Genomic DNA, 26,420 nt, shown 5'->3' with positions numbered 1-26,420 from the left:
TCGAGTCTTAGAGCACAGCGGATAGGAGGTCCGCGCAAGGGCAGTTGTTTTGAAGTCCTCTGCCTGGGACGTGGGGCTCCACTTTCCTGTCATCAAATACACCTTGTCCTCAGTAGGGATTCTGAAGTGTCTATAGGACTATGGTGTGAAGTTCCCGGGCCCTGGGAGAGGCAGAACCTTTCCCCGCTCCTCTGATCGACCTGCAGGCCCCAGGGCTCCCAAGCCCGAGGGCAGACCCGGAGAGGACCACACATGCTGGGGTGCTCACGCAGGGGAAATGAGACGGAGACGGGGGCTCTAGCTGGGCTGTTCCAGGTGGAACAGCATCGGGGTGAGCTCTCAGCTATGTCAGAGTCACACCCAGTGGAGGCTCCTTTACCTCTTCAGGTCTGCTCAGAGCGTGGCCCTCAGGACCCGTGATGCCCATCTCTAAGATCCGCTTCTGTTCCTACAAGACAAGAACGAATGAGTCAGTGATTACGGAATGTCAGAGCCGGGAGACGCCAATCCTCCAGCCCCGTTAGACAGATGGGGCAGCTGAGCCCAGGACAGCGAGTGGTCTGCATGGGGTCTAACGGGCTGCGGCGATCCACAGCTTCTTTGCTCCCTCCACTACCCCTGCCCCGCTTCCCCCTTTGCAACCCTGGATATCCCCGTCCACACCTGCTCTATTCAACACCACGGGACCAGTGAGAGGAAGTAGGGTTATGCGAAATTAGCCTTAAAGGCCACCCAGCGCTCTTCCAACTTCCAAGTCTCTGCTGCAGGGTAAGAGAGAAGGAAGATGAGTGGTGTTTGGGTATGACATGGATGCAGAAATCAAACTGGGCATCCAGCTCCGGAACCGACCGTCTCTGTCGGTTCTGAGCCTCAAGGTTCTCTTCTTTTTTTTAAAATTGAAGTGTAGCTGACCTACAATGTTGTGTTAGTTTCAGGTGTGCAGCAAAGTGATTCAGTTATACACACACACTCATATATATATTCCTTTCAGATATTTTTCCCTTACAGGTTTACAAAATATTGAGTAGTTCCCTGTGCTATACAGTTGGTCCTTGTTGGTTCTCTATTTTATATATAGTAGTGTGTATATGTTAATCCCAAACTCCTAATTTATCCCTCCTCCGCTTCTCCTGTGGTAACCATAAGTTTGTTTTCTATGCCTGTGAGTCTGTTTCTGTTTTGTAAATAAGCTCATTTGTATCATTTTTTTAGATTCCACATATAAGCGATATCACATATTTGTCTCTGTCTCAGTATGATAATCTCTAGGTCCATCCATGTCGCTGCAAATGGCATTATTTCATTAATCTTCTCTTCTTTACATTGGAAACAACAGCACCTACACACCGGAGTTGCTATAATACATCACTGAGGTGGCAGATGTGAAATGCTCTCACGATACCTGGTGTATAGTAAGGGCTCGTTGATGGTCAGCCAGCTCTCGTTTTCTCTACTGTAGTTTCCTCTTCCTGGTACCTGTCTTTCTAGCAGGACAACTCTACCTCAAGCTTATCATATAAATGAAACGGTTCCCTGAGCCATTGTAGCCCAGATACAAATCTATTTGCTCCAAGGCTCCAAGGTGCCCCCTCCTTAGGAATACTGTAGTATCTCAAAACTAATATTTTTACGTTGCCCAGGTGTCAGCTGTGCTGCTAATTTTAACTTCCGCAGTTTCTGTAACATCATTCTGGAACACAGCCCTACGGGGAGCCCCAGGTCCTATCAACCATAAAACAATCATAATTTCAACTGTGCATTTATGGTTATTAAGCTCGAGTTTATTATAAGAACATAAGCTGGAAACAGTTTCAAGATCTAACAGCTGGGGTGGATTTAAGTAAAGAATGGAATAATGTCAGCTCTTGAAGATGGTGTTTACAAGGCATTTTTGTAAACTGTTTGCAACAAGATTTATGATAGGGAGACATCCCTCTGGAAGATTATTTAAATGTCAGTTACTATTTCTGTTGGAAGGAAGGAGGAGAAAAAAGGAGGGAGGACAAAAGATGATGTAGTGGGGGAAAAACACAGATCACAAAAGACTAGAGTAGGGTTTCTAGTCAAAATTCATGGGCTGAGCACACACGTTATTTTTACTCCATCCTGAAACTCTGCTAAAGTGACAGAAATGGTACACAAGAACCAAGAGAATGCAGAGAAGATAACAGAAACAAAATTTTGGAAGCTGGGAAGCAGATGTACAAAAGGTAACAGATTTATCGGAGCTGAGAAAACTCAATCTTAAGTTGGCAGCGAGGAAAGCTAAGAATTCCCTGATGTAAAGCTTAAGAACCGGGGACTCCAAACTCAACTTTTCACACACATTTGGTGGGATATAGGTTGGTACACCCTGGAAAACAGGGTAGCAGTAACTGTAAGACCTGAATATGTGCACACCCACGACCCAGAAATCCCCCTCCTACGTACTTACCAACAGAAATGGGAACATATGTTTAACAAAAGACTGAACAAGAATGTTTAAGGACGCTTTATACACAGTAATCCTAAATTTGAAACTATCCAAACATCTATCAACTGAAGAACAAATTGTGACCTATCACTGCAGTGGAATTCTACACCATGATGACAGAGAGAATACTATTGCTTCAGGTAACAATAGGGATGAATCTCACAAACCTATTGATCAAAAGAAGCCAGATGTAGGGCTTCCCTGGTGGCGCAGTGGTTGAGAGTCCGCCTGCCGATGCAGGGGACACGGGTTCGTGCCCCGGTCCGGGAAGATCCCACATGCCGCGGAGCGGCTGGGCCCGTGAGCCATGGCCGCTGGGCCCGTGCGTCTGGAGCCTGTGCTCCGCAACGGGAGAGGCCACAACAGTGAGAGGCCTGCGTACCGCAAAAAAAAAAAAAAAAAAGAAGCTGGATGTAAAAGAGTACCTACTGTGTGGTTTCATGTTTATGAAGTTCAAAACCAGGCAAACCTATGATACATGTGTTGGGCAGCTTTTAAGAGGTTCGCAGTGAGCCTGCCTCTGCTTGCACGTGGGCTGGACCTGGCACCCTGCTTCCAATGAGCAGAAGGCGAGGAAAGAGATGGGATGTAATTTCTGAGGTTAGGTTACAAAGGGACTCCCACTTCTCCCTTGCTCACCCTCTCCTGCTCTATCACTTGGAAGGAAACAGGTCACCATGCTGTAGCTGCCCATGTGGCAGAGAACCAAGGCGGCCTCTGTCTAACAGCCATCAAAGAATAAAGGACAACAGTGTGATAGCGTGCAAGGAACTGAATCCTAGAAGCAACCCTCTGAGTGGGAATCCTGCAACCCTCTGGAAAGGAATCCTGCCCCAGACCAGCCCTGAGATGACTGCAGCCCTGCCTGACACCTTCACGGCAGCCGGTGAGAGACCCTGAGCCCGAAAACCCAACCAAGCCACACCTGGACTCCGGACCCACAGGACCATGACGTGGAAAACGTTTTTTGTTTGACGATGCTAAATTTAGGGGGTAATTTGTTATGCAGCCACAGAGAACTGAAACAGATTTTGGTATTCAGAAGTAGGGTGCTGCCACAGCAATTAACTAAAAATGTGGGCGTGGCTTTGGGAGCGGGCAGTGAATGGAGGCTGGAAGAATTTCAAGGCATGTGTTAGAGAAAGCTGGTCTCAAATGGACTGTTAGTAGAAATATGGACTTTGAGGACCTTGCTAGTGAGAGCTCTAAAGGAAATGAGGCGTCTGCTATTGAAAACTGGAGGAAGGGGAATCTTGTTATGTAGTAGCAGAAAGCTTGGCAACACTGTCACCTGTAGTGATGTGGCAAGGGGCAAATGTGTATAATGAACTCAAGGATCTAGCTGAGGAGAGTCCCCAGCAAATTGTCAAGGTACTGCCTGGTTTCTTCTTGCTGCTCATAGTAAACAGTAAAATGTGAGAGGGACAGATAATTGAGGGTGTGCCCACAGATCCTCTCAATCAAGTTAAGGCCTCTAGGAAGCTCAAGGATGTACCTCTTGGCGGTCTGACCAGGAGGAGGGCTTATTGAAAAGAAATCTGTGGGTATCTTTTGTCTAATGGGGTGAATTCCAGTGAGATTCAGAGGAGGCCCACAAAGGTTTTGGGAAGATTATCTTAGCAAAACACCGGCAGCCTGGACTGGACGGGATAAGACATACAAAATGAATGGAGGCAGTTGGACTCCTAAAATTCTACTGTGCAGGAAGCAGGCTGAGAAAATTCCTCAGCTGCAAGCATGGGCTACCTTTCATGAAAAGGAAGGATGGGACCAATAGCCCAGAAGGTGGAGCCAAGAGCCATGGAGAATTATTCTCAGGCTTCGAGACCTAATCAAGGAACTGCCAACACTTGTCTAACTGGATTTCAGAACTGCTATGGACCAATGACTCCTGGTGTCTTCCACTGTCCCTTTTTCAACAGGAATGCCCACCCCACCACTATATGTCGTGTGTTGAGTGTGGGGGGGGCGGGGGAGAGATAACTTGCCTATTTTCTTCAAAGACCTACAGATTGTAGGGACTAGACCCAAGAAGCCTCATCCACACCTAGACCTGGCTTAAATGATTCCAGTCTTTGATGGTGTAATGAGGTGAGAGTTTGGAGGACCCTGGAAAGGAATGAATGTGTTTTGCATGTGAGAGGGTCATCAATCACTGGGGGGCCAGAGGAGAGGCTGGCAGACAACCTCTGATACGGCTCCCAGTGACCCTCATTTCCCACCATTCATACCTTTGTACCATCCCATCTTTTGGGGTGAGGGCTGGATTTAGTGACCTCTTGCCAATGACCAGAATACTGCTGTGTGATGGTACTGAGTTGTTGTTTTTTTTATTTTGAATTTGAAAGAATTTCAATTTTACAGAAAAACTGCAAGAACACAAATAGTAAGAAATAAAGACAATAGCTGACCTTAAGAGTGAAGCTTCAGATCTCATGCCCTTAACCGTCATGCTGCAATTCCACTGGGCTTTGGAACCAGATGGAACCGTATTCACATCCTGGCTCCGACGCCCCATATAACAGTGGGCAAGTTATTACTATCTGAGCCTCAGTTTCCCTACCTAGGAAATGAGGATGTACATACTCCTTAGCATCACGCACGGCATTAACTACTTTCATTGGATGCATCCAAACCTTCCATATGCCTGATCTTGATTCGTGGCATCGTGATCCACCCTGCACAGGGACCAAGCAGCCATCCTTGACTTCCTCTCCTTCTTCCCCCATCCAATCAATCGATGAGTCCTGTAGACTGTGCACCTCCCCTATCATATTCTTGCCTCTTCCACCTCCGCTCTGTCTCCTCTCTTCATTTCCTATGAGAATTGCTGGAGCAAAACCTAGCTGACTTTATTCTATTCCCATCAAATTATCCACCCTGTAACCAGAATGATCAAAATGGGTTCACGTCTCACGCTACCCAAAACTTCTGAATGGCTACAGCCTGTTACATGTCCGACATTGCTCGACACATACACGATATCATTTAATCCTCACAACCACACTGCAAGGCAGATGCTTCTAAATGAAGCACAGGAGCCTTCGTGGGGTAGAGTTCCTCGCCCAGTGTCAGGAGGCCAGACTGGAACACCTGCTCCCGGCCTGAGCTCTGTCCATTAGCCCCGCTCTCAAGTCGTGGAGGATGATGAGCAACCCTAGCTTCCAAGCATTTTCTTTCAGATCCTTATCTGTTGCTCATGCAAACCCGCCATGGTTCACAGGGCAGTAATATTACCCCCACTGTACGGGTGAGAAAATCGAGGTTCGCAAGGAGGAGGCGATTATGACCTGCCCAAGGCCACGCTGCAGATAGTGTGTGCGTGACTCACACCTGGAGCGCCTGACATGCCATCTGGTTCTTGGCTTGACCCTTCATTGTCTGGTGACCTGGCTGACCAGTGCCTCCACCCCCTTTTCTCGTATCCTTTACAAGGAGAAGGAGACTGAGGCGGAAGGGGTGGAAACTCACACCACTCACCTGAGCTATCAAATCTCCATTTTCTGCGTGGACCAAGATCACAGCTCCCAGCCCCTTAAGGAAGGTGAAGGCTTCGTAGAGCTAAGGAGGGATAAAGGGGGGTTGGGGTGAGATAAAGATATCACAGCACGAGCATTTGCAAAGACTGCTCTTACTACTGACACACAGTCATCCACCTGCCAGGATGCTCCATCCACATCCATGGAATGCGTCACTCAACAAGTAAGAACTGGAAAAGATTCTCCCTTGACCCTGACACCCTCCAGATCCAAGGGCAGAAAGTCTGGGTGGGGGAGAGGCACACAGCTGATAAAAGTGACACCGAGGCGTGATTATATCCACAGTTATACCCACGCGAGCCTTTGCTTTCTTTGTGGCTTTGCTCCCCTGGAGCGTGACGTTGTTAACGGTGACAACTGCAGAGAAGCTGTCTTCGGTTTTACTGAAATTGTATAACTAAACCTGCTATGCCTGTACCTTAGCCACCACGAATCACAGGACATGTGTACATCTTTACAAAAATTCCAACTCCTGTCATTTTATAGACCAATTGGGGTCGAGAGACCAAGTCCTCCAATAACTTGAATACTCAGATAACATGTATCCTGCCAAGCATCACCTTATTTCGCCAATCCAGGCCCTGTCCACTGTCCCGTGCCCTCTTCCCACCTGTACAGGATCTGCAATCAGACATTTGCACCTGCTGAGGACCAAAGCCACAGGTTCCCTCCCCAGGGACTCCTGAATCTCAACTTTGCCCTCCTTGCATATAAGATAACGCCTCCCTTATCCAGGATGTGTGCTTTTAGATGTAGACAGCAGGTGGGGGAGGCACTTGGAGGCATGAAGCACTTTTGAGGACCCACACCCAAAGTCTGCTCAACTCCGATTCTAACCAGGGCTTCAGTGAAACAGACATTAGAATGAAACAGGTGAAAATTTCAATCACACTAGAGAGACACATGCTATTGTTTCCATGAAACTGAACAAACTTCCAGCCCTTTGGTTTCCAGGCCATCTCGGGGTAAGTTATATTATGTAACTCCAAAGGTCTATTTTGAAAGGTAAGACATGGGTGCTTCTTCCATTGCACATGAGACGCCACGGGGATAATGAAAACCAGCTTATTAACACTCGTATGCCTGCTGTGTGCCAGGCACTGCCCTAGAGCTTTACTTGTATTAAATCACTTAATCCTCCGACATCTTCTCTGAGGCAAGTGCCAAGAAGGGCCTAAAGCACAGAGAGGTTAGGAAATCTGCCCCAAGCTGCACAGCAAAGTCAGGGCTTGCTGCCAAGCAGCCTGGCTCCAGCAGCCGTGCCCTTTGCCACCACACTGTCCCGCCTTTTTAACAAGCAGAGGGCAGGGCAATAATAACAAAACCAAACCAAGAGTCCCAGTGGTGTAAGAAGGCCAGGTGCCTGATAAATTGTACCCCCTACACCTGTACTCCTTAGACCACCTTCTTCCTTGACTCATCTCGTCCACAGAACAGCTGTTGGAGGTTGTCAGGGCCAGAGATGATCACGTCGTATAGATGAGAAAACTGAGAAAGGACGTGACTTGCAATTGGCTGGAGGGACAGCCAGGGCTCTCCTCCAGGTCAGAGCTAAGGTAATGGTCCCCAAACTCGCTTGAGCCCCAGAATCAGCTGCAGAGGTTTAAGAAAGTACAGACTCCTGAACCTTACCCCCGAGCATATGTGATGCAATATGAGTCTGTATTTAGTGAGCTCTTTAGATGAGGCTGAAGATGAGCCGAGTTTGGGAACCACCAAGCAGGGCATCCCTGCTCCACGCCACTCGTACAGGCAGAAAGGAATGCAGGTCCAGGGAAGGGCGATGACTGACAGCTCAGCGTCAGAACCAGGACTTGAACCCAGAGCCCTCCCTGGCCTGCTCTGACATCTCCCCTGCCCTGTGCCGCTTTGCCTGACAAGACAGGCCCATTCCTGCCCAAGGGAGGCGGGGGGTGTGCAAGGACCTACCTGGCTGTCGGACATTTGGTAGAGATCCTTATAGGCCATGTAGACTTGGAAGGAATTGACACCTGTTTCAAGATAAAAAAGAGTAGAAAAATGCATTTAAGAGGAAAGGACATGTCTTTCCAGTAAATCGATAAGCACTGCACAGGGTGGTAACAACCAAGACAGAAGGGTGCCACCAGAATTCACAGCAGGGGCACCTAAGCCAGCCTGGGGGTGTGGGTGAGGGTCCGAGGAGGCCTCCAGGGAAGGTGACATGTCAGCTGAGTCTAAAGGAGAAGGAAGAGGAGAGGAGAAAGGAAGAAGGGGTGGGGGAGGAGCCGGGGGAAGGCAATTATCTGGGCTGAGAGGGATGGGTATGCATGGCATGGACAGCAAGGAGGATAAAAAGACATTAGGATGCGGGTACTGGAAAGTGTCCTGTGGCTGAAGCAAAAAGGAGCATGTGCTTAAAAAAAAAAAAATCACTTTTTTTTATTACGGTAAAATACACATAACAAAATTTACCATCACAACCGTTTTTAAAGTGTACAATTCAGTGGCATTTAGCGCATTCACCATGTTGTACAGCCATCACTACTATCTTGTAGAACATGTGCTTTTAAAGCAAGGGAATGACATGATCAGACTTTGTCTCAGAAGGACAGTTCTGGAAGGAGGATGGGTGTGCAGAACAGCAGGGAGAAACGGAGAAATAGAGTTGGAGGATGCTGAAGGCAAAAGAGACGGGTGGGCTGAGGCTCTGAGTGGGAGGATGCAAAAAGGTTGAAATGACAGGACTTATTGTGCAGCCAGCGGGGAGCAGAGGAGGTGGGGGGAGGACTGTTTCTTAATATGCCTTCAAGTGGCTGAGGACAGGGACCACATCTTATGTATTATTTCATCTTGCACATCCACAACATGTGCTGTGCCATTAATGTTTGTTGATGGAATCAGGAATCCTTTGGATAAGAAAAAGAAGAAATTCAGGCAAAAGTACTAAATGAGATTGAGACTTCTTTTACACTAAGCAACAGTGAAGACAAGCCAAAAATCGTTTCTGGTCTAGAAAACCTTGGCAACAAAAATTTCTTTTCCCAAAAGATTAAGAAAAATTAAAAGAAAAAATAATATTCAGAGATTAACATAAAAGTATCAGTCTCTATTTAATCAAGTATACTTACATACAAAAACAAAAACCCAGTTATATACACAGACACAGAAGAACCATCAGTGGGTAAAACAGGTAAATCCATAGTGAGAGGTAAATTCATAGCCTTAAATGCTTCATTATTTTTTGAAGGAGCGGGGGAGCATACATCAACTGAGTAAGCTTCTATGATAAGAATCTTTAAAAGAAGAAAATGGAAATTCACCAGAAATTAGAAGTAAACAATACAAATAAAAGCAGAAATAATGAATTGGCAGAATTGATAAATATGCCCTAGAACTGGTTCTTGTGGGTGGGTGGATGGGTTAAAGCTATCTCAGATTAGAAGCTTTCCTCCAAATCATGATAGATTTGACTTGTTATAAATGGAAACTTTCTATAAGTTATTTCTTAAAAATTCAAAATAAAAAGCAAACAACCAACATGGTGAACATATCTGCAACAAATTTAACAAAGGTTTTTTTTAAAAAAACCTCTTATTTAGGGCTTCCCTGGTGGCGCAGTGGTTGAGAGTCTGCCTGCCGATGCAGGGGACACAGGTTCGTGCCCCGGTCCGGGAGGATCCCACATGCCGCGGAGCAGCTGGGCCTGTGAGCCATGGCCGCTGAGCCTGCGCGTCCGGAGCCTGTGCTCCGCAACGGGAGAGGCCACAATGGTGAGAGGCCCGCGTACTGCAAAAAAAAAAAACAAAAAACAAACAAAAAACCCCCCCAAAAAACCTCTTATTTAAAAAACACCAGACAGTGGTTACTTTTGGGGGGAGGAAGGAGTTGTGGCTACAATGGAGGGCCATGAGGCATTTGTTGGGGGTCTTTGTTTGGGGCAAAGTTCTATTTATTACCTGGAAAGGGTAATCTCATAATTCACAAAGCCACATTTTTTCCTTGTGTGGTTTTCTGTATGTTTTGTTTTATATTTAAAAATGCTTAAAATAAAAACAATGAAGCAAAAAAGGCAAACAGAATTTTTAGACAATTTTTTAAAAATGCCTAACAAATAAAAGTGAGAATAAGACTTGGTCTCATTTGGAATCAAAGTAATTCAGATGAAAACCTCAGTACTGTACCACTACCATACGACCCAGCAATTCCACTACTGGGCATACACCCTGAGAAAACCATAATTCAAAAAGAGTCAAGTACCACAATGTTCATTGCAGCTCTATTTACAATAGCCAGGACATGGAAGCAACCTAAGTGTCCATCGACAGATGAATGGATAAAGAAGATGTGGTACATGTATACAATGGAATATTACTCAGCCATAAAAAGAAACGGAATCGAGTTATTTGTAGTGAGGTGGATGGACCTACAGTCTATCATACAGAGTGAAGTAAGTCAGAAAGAGAAAAACAAATACTATATGCTAACACATACATATGAAATCTAAAAAAAAAGGTCATGAAGAACCTAGGGGCAAGACGGGAATAAAGATGCAGACCTAGACCTACTAGAGAGTGGACTTGAGGACACAGGGAGGGGGAAGGGTAAGCTGGGACGAAGTGAGAGAGTGGCATGGACAGATATACACTACCAAATGTAAAATAGATAGCTAGTGGGAAGCAGTCGCATAGCACAGGGAGATCAGCTCGGTGCTTTGTGACGACCTAGAGGGGTGGGATAGGGAGGGTGGGAGGGAGGGATACGCAAGAGGGAGGAGATATGGGGATATATGTATACGTATAGCTGATTCACTTTGTGATACAGCAGAAACTAACACACCATTGTAAAGCAGTTATACTCCAATAAAGATGTTAAAAAATAAATAAAAGAATATTCAAGAATAAAATAAACAGGGAGCATTTCCAAAACTTATGAGACCCCAGAAGTCCTTTTTCATGGAATATTTATTTTCTCACCCATCAAATATTCACTGAGTACTTACTATGTACAAGCACTGTTCTAGAAGCTAGAGATACAGCTGTGAACGAGGTAGGAAGGATACCTGTCTACGTTCTAGTGGAAATAAGCAATGAACAAACAAACAAATAAGATAATTTCATGTAGAAGTAGGAAGCAGAAAGAGACTAAACTGGCTGGTAATAGTTTACAGTTTCACAAAACATTTGCAGTGACCCTTCTCAAGAGGTAGAACCTATTTCCTCACTCCTTGAGCGTGGGCTGCTCTCGAGACTGGCTCCGCCCAGCAGAACGAAGCGGAAGTATCAGTGGACACATTCCAAGCCTGGGCCTCAGAGAGCCTGCAGCTCCACTCACCCTTGCGGAGCCACCAAGGGAAGAAGCCCACGAGAGCCTGCTGGGGAAGGGAGGGTGTAGAGAGCGGTCGCACCTGCCCCATCCTCCCAGCTGGGGCGCAAGGCATGAGTGAGCCACGGTGAGCAGAACCGCCCAGCTGAGCCCAAACCAAAGTGCCTTTCCACAGAGCTGTGAACAAAGAAATAACTGCTGCTTTTCATTAGTTGTGGTAAAATATACCTCACATGAAATTTACCATTGGAGCCATTTGCAAGTGCAGTGGCATTAAGTACGTTCACATTGTTGTGCTTCCATCTCCAGAACGCTTCACCTTGGCAAAACTGAAACTCTGTCCCCATTAAACACTAATTCCACGTTGCCCCTCCCCCAGCCCCTGGCAACCACCATTCTACTCTGTCTCGCTCTATGAGCTGGACGATTCTACGCATCTCACATGAGCACAGTCGTACAGCATTTATCTTTTCTGTGACTGGCTTATTTCACTTGACATAATGTTCTCAAGGTTCATCCGTGTCATAGCAGGTGTCAGGATTTCCTTCCTTTTCAAAGCTGAATGACATTCCACTGTAAGGATGGACCGCATTTTGTTTATCCAATCATCCTTTAATGGACATATGGGTTGTTTCCTTCTTGCGACTGAAGAATTAACACCGAGTTCAGACCAGGAGTCTCACGCCTGGTACCAGAGCTCTGACACTATGTATGGGGAGTTAGTGGGCAAGCCTCAGAGAGGTCAGCTTGGTGACTTGCCCAGTGTCACAAGGCCAAGAAGTGTGAGGGCAGGATTCAGATTCAGGCAGCACAACTGCTGGGATCTTTCTACAACCTGGACTATGATTCTGTACAAAACAAGAGTGTGATTCACAGCAACTTCAATGAAGGGATAAAACCATCTGGATATAGAAGCTCAGACTTACGAGACCCAAACTGGTAAATGGGCAAGGAACACAATCGGACATTCACACAAAGGAAAAATGTAAGCAAAATGTTTAAGGTAATTAGCAGTTAAAGAACTGCAATGTTCAATGGTAGACTGACTTTTATTCATCAAATTAGCAAGGATTTCATACAAATAATAACACCCAATGGTGCAAACATGCACGGAGTGAGAGACATGGGCTGTGGGCATGCAAGTGGGTGCATTTCTGGGGAAAGCAATTTGGCGGTAAGTGTCATGATTTTGAAAAATGTTAAAACCTTGACCCCGTAATGCCATCTCTGGATGGCATTACAAAGATGTTCACCAAACACGATTTACAGTAAAGCAAACAGAAAACCTAAATGCCCAATAAAAGGGAAATAGCTACACAAATTAACCATTACATTGTGTATTACGAGCCATTAAAAAGTAATTAATGAAGAGTAATGATTACTCATAAAACGTTAGGTGAAACACGGATTCCAAATAATTGCTATCGTATAACTATATATGGAGAAAACTGTCTAAATAGATGGGGAACAGAAAGCAATAATCCTTAATATTAATGGTAAGTGGCAACTGGGGGGGTAAGACCAGAGGGAAAAACTTTTTCCTTCTCTTGATTTTCTGACTTTTTTTTGTATTTGGGCGATGATACTTTTACGAGAAAACACAGTATATATATTTAAAAACTTGAAAACACCCCCCCATCTCTCCTTGAAGCATCTCATTCATTTGATGGTGCTTCCTCAGACAGCCTCAGAACGGCCTCTTTCCGAGGGACCCCTCACGCCTGGTTTATTCTGTTCTCTTGCTCTCTGTTTCTGTGGGTGTTCAGTTCAATTCACCTCCATTTGGTGTAAGGCACACAGTAAAGTACCCACACTGTGCAGAGATGTCTGGTTTGAGTCACACAGAGGGGAGAGAGGGTGGGATACAGAGATGCACAGACATAATCCCCTCCCTCGTAAGCTCAGGGTTTAACAGAAGAGTCAGACAGACCACCAGTGTCCCGTAATCCAAAAATAATGGAAAAGGGGACCCCAAAGAGGCCCAAGTAACCTATGGATATTCAAGGGATGAAGCAGTTCTGAAGTTCTGATTGGGGAAACTGGGATAGTTGAGCTGGGAAGCAGAGTAGAAGGGCATCCCTGGTAGCGGGTGTGGGGACTGCAACAGCAAAGGCCCAGTGGAGCAGCAGGTTTCAGGGGATGGCGTCCAGGATAATAAGCACCTAGATGAGTTTATGGCAGAGAAAGAAAAGTGAGGCTAGATCAATGGGGGCCTTGTGCGTCAGGCTAAGGAAATCGGGCTTTCTTCTATAAACAGGGGGAACCTCCAAAGGGCCTGAAGGAGAGGAAGACAGACTCCTTAAGGAGGGTCCAATTTTTCCACTGTTTCTGGGGCAGGGCACAGCTCACAGTTGGGCTCGTAGCAGATGCAGATAAAGGGATTCTAACTCTACAAATCAGACCCACAAACAAAACGGGGATTCCGGAACTGTGCCCCCATTCTGGGGCTTTAACTGACCTTTGTCCTGCACCAGCACCTCGAGCTCTTCCCTAACACCGTCGTGCCAGCTGGTGATGTCCACGTGCAGGGAGTAGTCGCAGCAGGATTTAGTGTCCGCCGCTTCATGCCATTTCTCGAAGGAGGTCAGCAGGCTGGACCCAGGTTCAGGGACAACATGGTCAACTGGGACAGAAACATATGTGTCACATTCCAAGATGCTGAGGACCCAAGTCAACCCAGTGGTAGCCTCTTCACTGCCGTCATCACCATCATTATCTCCAATGTTAGCGTAATCGTCGTGACCTTCCCTATCCCCCCCATCACCACCATCACCGTGACCATCATCATCACCACCACCACTTACATCATCAAGATGAGCATCCTCGTCATCATCATCCTTTTCATCATCATTCCCACCATCATCAACATCAGTACTGCCATCGCTGTCACCATCATTATCATAGCCATCAGCAGTGACATGGTCACCACCATCTTTAGTCTTCATTACCACCACTGTCCCCACCACTGTTACTGTCATTTCACCCTCCTCCTCGTCGTCACCACCACCATCATTATCATGACTGTTTATTGAATGTTTCTGATGTGTCAGATACCGCCACAAGGGCTTTATATAAATTATCTCATTAAATCCTCGCAACTACCCTATGAAGAGAATAAAAATATCCCCATCTGACAGATGAGGAAACTTAGGCTCAAAGAGGGTGAAAAACTTGTCCAGGGTCACACAACTAGTAAGCAGTATGGAGAAGATTCCCAGAGTCCTGTCAGCTGCAGAGTCTGGACCCTTTCCCGCTACTCCATGCTGCCTTCGTGGGCACAGAACGCCAAGGCGAAAAGGACCTAAAAGAATATGAACTTCATCATCCCCTTTTCCAATAAAGTCTTAAATGTAAAGCAGATCAAAGGGGAGACAACTGTCTTTTAAACCTCACTGGCCTTCGCACATCCCTCTAGCTCCCACCCTTTTTTTAACATCCACCCTTCACGGCCAGACGTCTGTAAAGAGCAGTCTCTGCCCCCCACTCCCGCTCACTCCTCCACCCACCGAGAGCATCAGCCTTTGCTAATTCGACCTTCCAGTCCTCACTCTACTTGACCTCTCAGAAACCAGTGAATCATTCCCTCCTTCTTTAAACTCGCTCCTCCCTGGCTTCCATGGCAACGGCTTTCTGGCTTTTTGTCCCACTTCTGTGGCCATTTTTTCCTTGAAGACTCTTCCTCCTCTGCTTGACCATTAAGTGATCAAACTCCTTATGACTTGGCCCTAGAACTTTCTTTCTACGTGGCTGCTCATTCAAATGTATCCCCCCCTCTCAGCCACAGCATTCTGAACTCTCCACTAGGATGACTCAAGAGCTCCTCAAGATGAGAACGTCCAGAACCTCATGCCACATCGTCCCCTCCCCGACCCCACTGGCAAAGCTGGTCCCCCACCCCCGCCCCAGAATGGTAAGGATACCGCCTCACCATTCCAAAAGCTAGAAGCCAAGGGGTTACTCTTGACCCTTCGCTTCCCTCATGCACCTCCATTGCGGATCCATCACCACTGCTGATTTCCCTCTGATATGTCACCGGAGCTGTCCACATCTGGCCACCTCCTGGTCACACTCCTAGTCCAAGCCACCCTCAACTCTCAGCTGAACGACTGCAACCACCTCCCACTGGTCTAGTCATATTCAACCTAGGCCACTCTATTCAGGTCTCTTTAAAACAGATTACATCACTCCCTTGCTTAACATCCCTCAATGGCCGCTCATCACCCATATGAAAAAGACCAAAATCCTGACCTTGGCCATCAAGGCCCAGTACCATCCTCTCCTCCCAGCCGTATCTCACAGGATTCCAGCCCTCAATCTCCGCACCTTTGCCTCCTAGGCCTTCTTTCAATTTCTTAAACACAAGATGTGTTCCCCCACCACAGGGCCTTTGCATGTGCTGTTCCCTCTTCCTGGAGCTCTGCTCCCCTACACCCTCTTCACCCAGTTAACTCCCACTCATCCTTCAGATCGATGCACAAATGCCACTTCTTCAGGGAAGCCTCCCCGAGCACAGCTCAAAGCACTGTGCCCCTTTCTTCTGTAGAACTAATCCGCGTATAGTCATTTGTGTGGGTGGTTAGTGACTCCCCATGGACTGCGAGGCCCTGGAGAATAAGCATCATGGCTGCTTTGTTCCTTCTCTTCCCCACCACCTAGCACAGTGCCTGGTGCAGAGCAACCCTCAATAAATATCTGTTAAATGAAGAAATGGGGTGGGGACTCAGAACCTCCCTGCCACCCCCCACACCTCCTAACTGTGGTTCTCACGGTGACTTCATAGGCTCTTGGTGCTCCATGAAACATACTTTGAAAACCACTCTTGTGTAGATGGGGAAGATGAGGCCCATGGGGTTGGTGGAGGGGTCCCCCAGGGGTTTCACAGCTGGTGATGGGAAAAGAGCCAAGGGGAACTCCAGGGATCCCGATTCTTCATCCAGGGCTCTGTCCTCTACCTCACACAGGTCCCCTGAGCCTGGAGCTTCCATCTCCAGCTCTCAGAATATCCCAGCTCCTGTTCCCAAAGCACTTACCACCACATGCCATGCACCATGTTAAGGAGCCACATGTATGGGCTGGGGGCACATTACAAAGTCCATGTTACTGACGAGGAAGCTGAGGCTCACAGAGGCTTAATACTGCCCAGTGGTGCAGCTGCTGAGTGGCCGTGACCAGTGCAAACGCTGGCAGCTAGGATCCAAGTCCCAAATCTGGGCTCCTCCCACGTTCCTAACTAGCAGACACAGGGCTGCTTTTTGGAAAAGGGATCAGAACGGTGCTTGAGCTGGGCCATACCCTCCTGGCTCAGGGGGACGGGAACTCTGATACATGAGCTCTGCTCACAGTGGCCAACTCCAGTCAGCGTGCACCTCCAGAGGAACTCTTTGATGGGGAGAGATGGGCAGGGTTGGGACCAGCTCAGGGACAAGCCACCTAGATGTGGAGTCTAACTATTGAAAGAATATTTCAAATACACTGCTGCCTATTTAATCAAAATTGCTCATTAAAATGGAATCCAAACAAAAGCTCTGTTGGATTAAAAAAAAAATACAACAATCTGGCTGCAAAGGGCAGTAGAGGAAGAGTCCAGCAACCCAGACAGACCACTGTGGTAGATGGCGTTATTTGTCCACAATTCTTTCCCTTCCCACCCTCACCATGGTTCACTGTGGACAGAATGCAATTTCAGGGACTTTGCGCTTGGCCGTGTGATTTGCTTTGGCCAACAGAACAGAGGGCTGAAGTCACAGTGTGTAGGTGAAGAAATGAGGTGGTAAGAGGAGGAGCAAGTTTCTGCCAGACACTGCCTGCACTTCTGCCTTCCACTTGGAGAAGAGCACGGTTGAGTTGATCATTGGTTCCAGAATGGGAGAGCCATGGTACCCCCACCCCAAAGCCAACCCACAGCCTAAAGCAGACCCACACCAGTCCTGCTCCTATTCCTGTGGACCCTTGAATAAGAAAAACAAGTGTTTGCTTGAAGTTTGGGGACTGTTTGTTATGCAGCATTATCATAGCATTACGGCAGCAACACTGTCTAACACAACCACTTCCCAGCTGCGTAACCTTCAGCAACTTATCTCACTTCTCTGAGCCCTTACAGCCCCATCTGTCATAACAACATCTACATCACTGGTTCCAAAACTTTAGCCACCTGCACACCAGGTACCCTGAGCAAAGTGCCTGGTGTTACTCAAGATGCTGAGGATGCATTAGAGCTGTCACAGCCTATGCCCTAAGGCAGGGGTACGACTCACTGATCATCGTGGTCCCTCCTGCCAGTGCTGCCTTGGTCCCTTGGAAAAAGTCATCAGCGGCCGTCATCCCCTGGGAGGGCTTCTGCAGGTACGTGTTGACATCGATACCTCCGGGAATAACCATCCGCCCATTGGCCTCAATGGTCTTCACTCCACCGGGAACAATTAAGTTCTCTCCTATTTGCCTGGGCACAAACAACAGAGACGGACTTTGGTTCTTAAAAGAAAAACAAAATGGCTGTCAACCGTGCAGCTTCAGTTCCATTAGATAAACATTTCTGAGGCAGGTCCTACGCAGGCCACTGGGTGAACAGAGATAACTGAGGCAGGGTCCCTGCCCTCCAGGGGCTCACAGCCTAACGAGGAGGAAAGGCATGTAAAGCAGATGGTTACAATCCAGTTCATACAGGGTGTGGGGAGCGCAAGGTGGGCCATTTCACCAGCCTGGTTATCTGGGAGGGCTTCCAGGGGGAGGCAGTGGCAGAGCTGAATCCAACAGCAGTGAGACCAGCATCGGGTTCTCTGAACAGCCCGACACTCCAGAGCACTTCACACACTTTTGGCAACTGCTTTGGGGACACAGAGGTGAGCGATGGGGGGAAAGCAGTGAAAAGTCCCCTTAGCTCTGCAAGTCTTCAGAGACAGGGCCGTGAAGTGAACTGTGACGCCCCAAAGTCTATATTTTGAAGTCCTAACCCCCTAGCCCTTCACAATGTGACTGAATTTGGAGAGAAGGCCTTTAAAGGGGTCATTACCTTAAAAAGAGGCTGCTAGGGTGGACCCTGACCCAATTTGACTGGTGTCTTTATGAGGAGAGGAGATTAGGACACAGACATGCAGAGAGAGGACCATGTGAGGACACAGGGAGAAGACGGCCGTCTATAAGCCAAGGAGAGAGGCCTCAGAAGAAACCAACCTGCCCACACCCTGACCTCAGACATCCAGCCTTCAGAACTGTGAGAAACAAGTATCTGTTGTTTAAACCTCCGAGTCTGTGGACTTTGTTATGTCAGCCCCCGCAAACTGATACTGACAGGCAACCTGGGTTCTCATTTGCAACAGTCACGAGCACCAGCCTCGGGAAAGCTTCTTAAGCCCCCGTAAAACCTGCCACGAGGGAATCACACGGCGGGTGGCAGAGCTCTCCTAGGCAGGCTGACCAACACTTTTGTTTCCCCATGTGCTTGGTGCCTGGAAACTTCCTCTAGAAGGAGGGCAAATTCCAAAAGCTGGGAAACGAGGAAGAAGAGCCTGGGAATTTCAAAGCCTTGCCCCTGCGGTGTCCACTGTGTCTTATGTGTTGGAACCAGAGTCAGGTGACGTATCCCTCACCAGGGTGGGGTGAGGGAGGCTGAGCCAGACCAGGACAGATTCAACAGCTCCACGGTCAGTGCCCGGCTGACAGCACTACATCTGACCACGAGCAATTTTTATTTAAAAAAGAAATCCAGTTGTTCTAAACTCTTGGGATGTGGCCCCAATATTGGTTTTTCTAAGTTACCTAAAAACACCAGTAATGAAGACATAGGAAAATATTCCTTCAGTGACCGCAATGTCAGGCCCCAAACAGAATCCACTTGCAGGTGCGAAAGCTCCTTGCTTTTCTGGACTCCTGGGCCGGCTGGTCCAGGCACGTCGGGGCACAGAAGTGACGGGGCTCTACCTGGGGCTCTTCCACAGAACTGGAGCATCGCACACTGTCTACCCTGAAACCAGAAACTGGTCTAGTCCAAGCGCAGTGCCAGGGCCATGGCGAGCCCCAGGAAATGTCAGCATTTCTGCCAATTCCACCAGCACTACAACTGCAGCTGCTGCTGCTTCTAATCGCCACCCCACTCCCTCCGTAATTCCCATCGTCATGTACAGAATCCTGCCTGGTCCAATCTTCTCACCGTCCATCTCCAAGCTCATGGCCATGTGCCAGGAGCTGAAGGAAATGGGGTTCAGAGAAGTCACCCCCAAGCTTTACACCAAGAGCAGTGAACCGCTATTGAGCACCAACTATAGGATTCTCTTCTAATAAGCCCTTCACCGACGGTCTCACTTGCGCTCACACTAGCTTCTAAAGAAGACGGGGTGATGTTCAGAATGCGTAGCACTGGCAAAGGAACGGGCTCAGCCCCATGAGAATGCGCATGCGCACACACTCGGCACAGCCCAATCCGATCCCGGTCTGTGACTCAGCCGCCACACCGCGGTGCCAAAAGCTCTACGGCTCAGGGCCGTTCTTAGCAGGCAGATCATCGCCTGTTAACAAACCCTCTCTAATCCCCTGCCAACAACCTGTGGGGGAGCAAGTATTCACATTCTGCAAAAGAGGAAAACGGAAGCCGGGGCGGGGCGGTGACTTACCGAAGGCCACGCAGCAAGTCAGCGCTGGATCTGGATTCAAGCCCATTGTCCCCAAGCCTAGTATCAGGCTCTGCCCAAGCTCGGCTGTCTCCTTGCTTCCCTTCTGCAGAAGCAGCAGATTCTCCCCGAACTGGGAGTAAACCAAATGGAACCCCGCCCCCCATGAATTAGGAGGAAGACTCCCCGAATGGTTCTCAGCGGCAGTGTGCACGGAAGGAAAGGGAAGAGAGGAAGGAAGCCGGAGAAGCAGACCCCTGCCCTTACCCCAGCGTCACCCTCACCATCACTCAGAAAAAAGTCCTGCGCCATCAGCATCTGATTCTCCAATGCTTAGCCAATTGGATGGAGCCCTCGATGAATCATAACGGATTCTGCACAAACCCGGCTGAACAGCTTTTAGTAAAACTTGGCAAATGGCCGCAAAATGAAAGGATTCTTGGGGTTTAATCAAAGTGAAGGGAAATAACCGAGCCTCCTCATGCCAAGCGGTTCCTCAGGCTCTCCCCCCTTCCACACCTCCTTCTCAGTCAGCGGGGACCCGTGCCCCACGTGACCATCTGAAGACCCTGCAAGACATTCAGGCACAGACACTCGCTCTGCTTAATAAGGCAGGAAAAGCAGCCCCAGTGCTTAGAAAGCTTTTCAGCAACACGGTTAAAAGTAAAAGGCGTCTCCCACTAAGAGGAGCGGACAAATATTGAATTTACGGAAACTGCCTATTTCCTGAATACCCTGGGTGGCCTAAGTCCTAAGTCTCCAGGTGTTCACACAGCCTTCCAACCTCCAACTCTGTGTCGCTGCAGGGAATGGTGGTCCCATGACAGGGTTCTCCGCGTCTCTTTGTCCCCAGGACTCCAGAGGCCCCGCATAAGTGGGGAACTCGGTGCCGATTGGTTGTGCCTTATCTAAGCAGTGGTGACTTAGAAACCTCACTTTATCATGCATCTCACCACACCCCACCCCACCCCCTGCCTTTATCTCCTTTCTGGTTCCAGGCTGTACCCTGGCTGAGGTCGAGGTCCCCACCATCTGATGTGTCAGTGTTTGTATGTTACACTCACTTCAACACTCCAGGGTCCCATCCATCCTTGGCATCGTGCCAGGTCCCTGGCTGGGAGGCAATAAGGCAAGACCCCTCGTCAGGGGCAAATGCACAACCAGGGGGGAGAGGCGGCCAGCACAGGGGGAGCGGTAGCCAGTACAGAGGAAGAGCCTGGGCTCCGGAAGGCTTCCTGGAGGAGGAGCCACACAAGCTGGGCCCATAGGACAAACAGGAGTTGGGGGGCAGGGGCATGAAACGAGAATGGGGGGAGGAGCAAGGCATTTCAGGCAGAGAATTTATGGGTGCAAGGTTGTTCCCAGGCAAGAGTGCTTGGCAAGTTCTGCAAACATCAAGTTTTCAGTGGGGCTGGAAAGAGTGAGCTGGGCAGCGGGGGGAATGAACTGGAGGAGGTGAGGCCTGAGCTGGCCCAGAAATGGTCAGATCCATCCAGGACTAGGGGTGGGGGCAGGCAGAGGGAGGCAGGGGAGGGCTCAATGCTGCCCTGAGCACCTACTCTTCACAGGGTCTTCGCACAGATTGTCTCTTAATGATCATGACAGTCCACAGCCTCCTTCTCTCCCCTCCTCACCATCATCATCGTCATCATCAGCGCATACATGGCCCCAGGATGGGCCCACCAATAGACCCCACTCCTGTTTGAGCGTGGCCGTCCTCACACCCCCTCTGCCTTTCCTTCCAGTGCCAGCTGCCCAAACTGGATCCTGAGATGGTCTCGGACTCTACTCTCCCAGACTCCAGAAGAAGAGGCCGAGCAGCAGATGGTAAAATGTGGAAACCACGTAAAAACCACTGTCTGGTGTTATGGACTGAATTGTGTCCCCCAAATCCACATACTGAAGCCCCAATACCTCCGAATGTGACTGTGCTTGGAAATAAGGTGTTTAAACAGGAAATTAAGTTAAAATGAGGCTGCTAGGTCGGGGGTCCTAATGCAATAGGGCTGACGTCCTTATAAGAGGAAGAGAAACCGGAAGCACACGCACAGAGCAAAGGCCACGTGAGCACACAGCAAGAAGACGGCTGTCTGCAAGCCAGGGAGAGAGGCCTCAGGAGGAACCATCCTGCTGGCACCTTGATCCTGGCCTTCAGCCTCCAGAACTGGGAGAAATAAATTTCTGTTGTGTAGGCCATGCCATCTGGGGTACTGTGTTATGGCAGCCCAGACAGACTAACACACTTGGGAGGTCCTAGCAGGGCTGAAGGGGCAGCCAATGGGGAGGAGGCAAAGGAGAGCTCCAGTCCCAAGGCATGTCTTCCCTTTAAATGCCAAGGCTCTGCCTGGGGGCTAAACATGACTCCTTCTCTCGCAGCCCCCTCCACCCAATTCCAGAAATTCTGGGCAGGGAGAAAAAAGAGCTGTGAATCAGTCAGATGAGCTAGGTTGGATTCGAGGCCTTGACCCTAACTCATTCTGCAACGTGGGACAGCCACTTAACCCTATGGCCCCCCCGTCCCAAGAACAGAAGAGGGGCCAGCGTGTGTACTTCACAGCCTCTGTGGGCATCGTGGCCTGCGTGAGCGCCGTGGCAGGGAGCCTGGTGCGGTCACGGGGCGCTCAACAAACACGAGCCCCTTCTACAGCCATGGTTTGCACCTCCCCACATCTCTCCAGCCCTGAGAGTCACAAGAGCTGGCACATTCATTCTGGGGCAGAACACCAGCCTTCCAGTCCCTCTAAGGGCCAGGCAGCCTAGGGAGACGGGCTTCTTAAAAGGTCTGTTTGGTCAACCCACTTTATGAGTCCATCTTCCAGGTAGACATCGGCATAGAAGGACTGGTCATCGTTGATGATTCGTCCACCCTTGATGAGGAGTCGGTCACTCTGAAAAGCCAAGCAAAGTAGTAAATGTCATTAGAGAAGAGCCAGGAAATGTTTTTTTTCTTTCTAACTTTTAACATAAAAATTTTCAACTCTTTTCTAAAGTAATGGTATTAAAAAGCCCCCTGTGAACCTTCACCCAGATTCTTTAAATACTTCACCCTTCTCATTTCACCTCTTTCCCCTCCAAGCACTTTGGCTTTGTTTTCGCTGAGGTATTATAAAGCAAATCCCAAATATCATATAATTTCACCTATAAATACTTTAGTCCATGATCTCTACCTGTTGAATATAATAAAACTCAATTTAGAGACATTTTAAGAGACAGTGAAATGATCAAAAAATAAATGCAACTCCCCCAGAAAAACTCCAATCAACGTTCTGATGTTTTTCTCCCATTTCCCTCTACTTTCCATACTTGTGATTCTAGCACACACAGCCATTCACTCAGCCATGCGCCCATTAGGTACCAGCCGATTGCCTCGGCTCCAAGCCCGGGGCCAGGCCCTGATGAGCCAGGGCAGAATGAGCTCTCGTGGAGCTGATGAGGGAGAGACAGAAGTTTAACAAATCCTGGGAGCAGGTGGGGTTCCAAAAGGGGAGAAGTATAGGGTGCCCACCGTGGCCACAAAGTAAAAGGGCTGCCAACCTTATTAAAGGTCAGGTAAGGCAAGCTCAGATCGAGAAAATAATTCTAGATAAGCTGAACCAAACAAAGGGTGGGGGAGAAGGCCAGTACGGTGAGTGCTGGGTGTCTGGGCAGAGAAATGGTGTGCCAGGTCCCAGAGGCAGCAAGGGATGTAGCAAATTCTAGGAGCTAAAAAGAAAACAGGATCGTGTCCTTTTTGCATTTTACCATAACCATAGTTTTTAAGTGGCTGCAAAAGATTCCATTTTGTGGATGCACAATAGATGGTTAATTTCCCCCATTGTTCTTTCTAATGTTTCACAATGATACATATTGCTATAATGAACATCTTTATGCACAAAGCTTTTCCCTGAATTTGTACTATTTGTTAGGCTAAATTCTCAGAAATGTAACAACTGAGTCAAACAGTATAAACCTTGCGCTCAGCCCTTGATAAATATGACCAGATTGCTTTCCAAAAGTACCTCCCCAATTTGCCATCCCAAGACCACCAAAACACCCTTGGTTATCATTAATATTTGTTAATCTGCATTTCTTGGAGGCTGAGAATTTTTTTTGCCACGTGCATATTTACTATTTGTATTATCTCCTAGCGGGAGATGGGGTGATGGATAAAACACAGCTTTTGCCCTTAAGCCCCACCCTTTGGTCAGGAAGACAGACAGGAAACAGACAGCAACGATTCAGGGTAGCCACCTCAGAAGGAGTGTCTTGCATGGGTTCCCCTGGAGGCAGAACCTGAGACAAGGATTGAGAGGCAAGCAGTGATTCTGGGAGGTTACTCCACGAAGCGGAGTGAGGGAGGCAGGCACTGATCTGGCTAACACTGTGAGCAACTGGGGCTCGATCCCGCCGGGACACTCTTAGGAACCCTCTATCACAGAATGTGCCTCAGATCCGTGCCGGTGGTCCCAAAGCACTGACCACGAGAGGAAGGCAGAGGATGCTGCGCAAGCCTGGAAAAGGAGGGCTTCACCCAAACTCAGGAGTCAGGCAAGGCTTGCTGAGCAGACACAGAGCACGCAGCCTGCTGCGCAGAGCCCTCCAGTGGGTTCTTATCGCGGTATATTTTCCCCCAGAGTGAAAGCCAGGTCAGCCAGACCCTATTTAACCTGGAATCCTACTATGTAGGCAAAATTCACTCTCTCATTTGATTCAGGTCTGTGCTCAGTGTCACTTACCTGACAGCCCTCCCCTTGGCTGCCCTGTTTGGAACACCTTACACCGCTGCCCTGCCTGCAGACCCCTCACCTCTTACCCACTTTATGTTTACATGGTACTTAATATAGTATATCTGACATAGTCTCTATTTACATGTTTGTTTAAAAATGTGACTTGTCCCACTGACATCAGAGCTGTGGTGTGTTACCCCACTGGCTGTGTCAGGCACAACTCACAGGGGGCCAATCATACACACGTTGCTGTGGATGGATGGTACCACCTAGAGTTGCCCCTGCAGTTTCTTAAGAGACTTAGCTCCATGGGGGCAGAGATTTCATCTATTTTCTTCATTGTTGCATCTCTGATACTTTGGACACAGCCTGGCAGGATGGATGGATGGATGGATGGATGGATGGATGGATGGATGGATGGATGCCTGAACTGATTCTTGAAGGATGAATGGGTGAAGATGGAGAGAAAAGGCATCACAGCCGTAAGACAAAGAACTATGAGCCGCGAGCCAAGCAAGAGAAGTATGTCCTGTTCTCGAGGAGAGGGGTCTCTGGAGGAAGGGGCTTCAAGCTCAGTCACTCCCAGGGCCGACAACCTCCCTCTTAGCCGTAAGACTGAAGCCAGGACCTAGGGAAAGAGGCATGGGCCCTGCATATCCAGAAGCAGAGACACGCTGGTGTGCAGGTTTCCCCGGACACCAGAAAGCAGGAAACTGTGATTCATCGGCAGCTGGTGCTTGGCTTCTGGAACATGGCCTCCCACAGGCAGCCTTCTGCCTTGTCACATTAAATAGAGGGCTTTTCAGGCTAGTCCTGAAAGGTGGTATTTAATGCGCTGCACGCCAGAAGATCAGCCCCGCCCTGCTCTGCCCTTCCCAGAATCAGACGTTCAAATCCACGCCCCCTCCCTACCAACTACCAGCAGATACTGTGGGCAGCTACCACCGGGGTCCCGGCTCTTTCTGTTCTCAGGGGCCAGCATGTTTCTAAAAAATAAGCCCACCAGAAGGCAAGAGCTGATGTGACTTTTTTCTTTTCTTCCTTACAGTTAGTACTGTGTTTGCCTTTTAACTGGCACTTTCAAAACCGTGTTCTTTGGAACTCTAGCCCAGAGGGGTTTTGTTAGAGGCTGAGCCCAAAGGAGATTCCCAGGTGTAGTGAGTTTAGAAAATTCTGGGTTAAACAGAAGCAAAGATCGTTTTTATGTCAGGAATTCCCAGATCCTTTACTCTGCTGATGTGTAATGTGAATATTCAAGAGGGGAACTGAGTTTGATCTCTTCCAAATTTAGACCCTTCATTTTGCGAGACATTTGACAAAGGGACTCCTCCTCAGAAGACACCTTACGAAATGTGATTTACGACGGTGACGCTCTCCACGCCTGGTTGTGCTGAGTGGTTCTTGTGGAATGTGAGGTCTAGTCAACCTCAGATGGAAATGGGGCTCGAGATGAGCTGAACTCTCAAATTCACACAACCAACAGGCGTGGAGGTTAGACCCAAGGTTTCCTGACTTCCTGTCCAGCATTTGCTCCAGCAAACACACTTCTGTCACGTTTTTAAACACGTTCACCCTGTAGAATCCATGACACCCCATAATCAGATGCAATTTAGAAAGAACCTGAGGACCTAGCTCTCCAGGATTCCCTTTCTTCATGCAGGAAGTGTGAGTGTGAAAGCCTAAAGAACCATCCCCTCCCCAAACAGTGAATTTTATGATACATAACTTTTAAGAATTTAATAAAAGTCACACCTTTAAAAGAAAAAAGACAATACCCTGCCTCTCCCAGGATTACCAAGAGGAGCAAATAGTCGAC

General features: G+C 48.3%; 1 protein-coding gene across 3 annotated transcripts in view; it reads right to left on the bottom strand.

Annotated features, from left to right (window-relative positions):
- The window catches only part of CRMP1 (collapsin response mediator protein 1), a 68,566-nt gene that overhangs the window by 22,140 nt on the left and 20,006 nt on the right, over window positions 1–26,420 (bottom strand). For all 3 annotated transcript variants that reach the window (XM_067735480.1, XM_067735481.1, XM_067735482.1), the window contains exons 2-7: window positions 22,698–22,786; window positions 17,550–17,734; window positions 13,754–13,918; window positions 7,942–8,003; window positions 5,954–6,034; window positions 380–448 (exon numbers count right to left, since the gene is read on the bottom strand). In XM_067735480.1, the coding sequence (XP_067591581.1) occupies window positions 380–448; window positions 5,954–6,034; window positions 7,942–8,003; window positions 13,754–13,918; window positions 17,550–17,734; window positions 22,698–22,786 (651 nt within the window). The remainder of the gene's footprint in view (window positions 1–379; window positions 449–5,953; window positions 6,035–7,941; window positions 8,004–13,753; window positions 13,919–17,549; window positions 17,735–22,697; window positions 22,787–26,420) is intronic.

This window comes from Pseudorca crassidens, chromosome 4 (assembly GCF_039906515.1).
Source record: "Pseudorca crassidens isolate mPseCra1 chromosome 4, mPseCra1.hap1, whole genome shotgun sequence".
Classification (NCBI taxonomy): domain Eukaryota; kingdom Metazoa; phylum Chordata; class Mammalia; order Artiodactyla; family Delphinidae; genus Pseudorca; species Pseudorca crassidens.
This window is presented reverse-complemented; position numbering and strand designations above follow the sequence as displayed.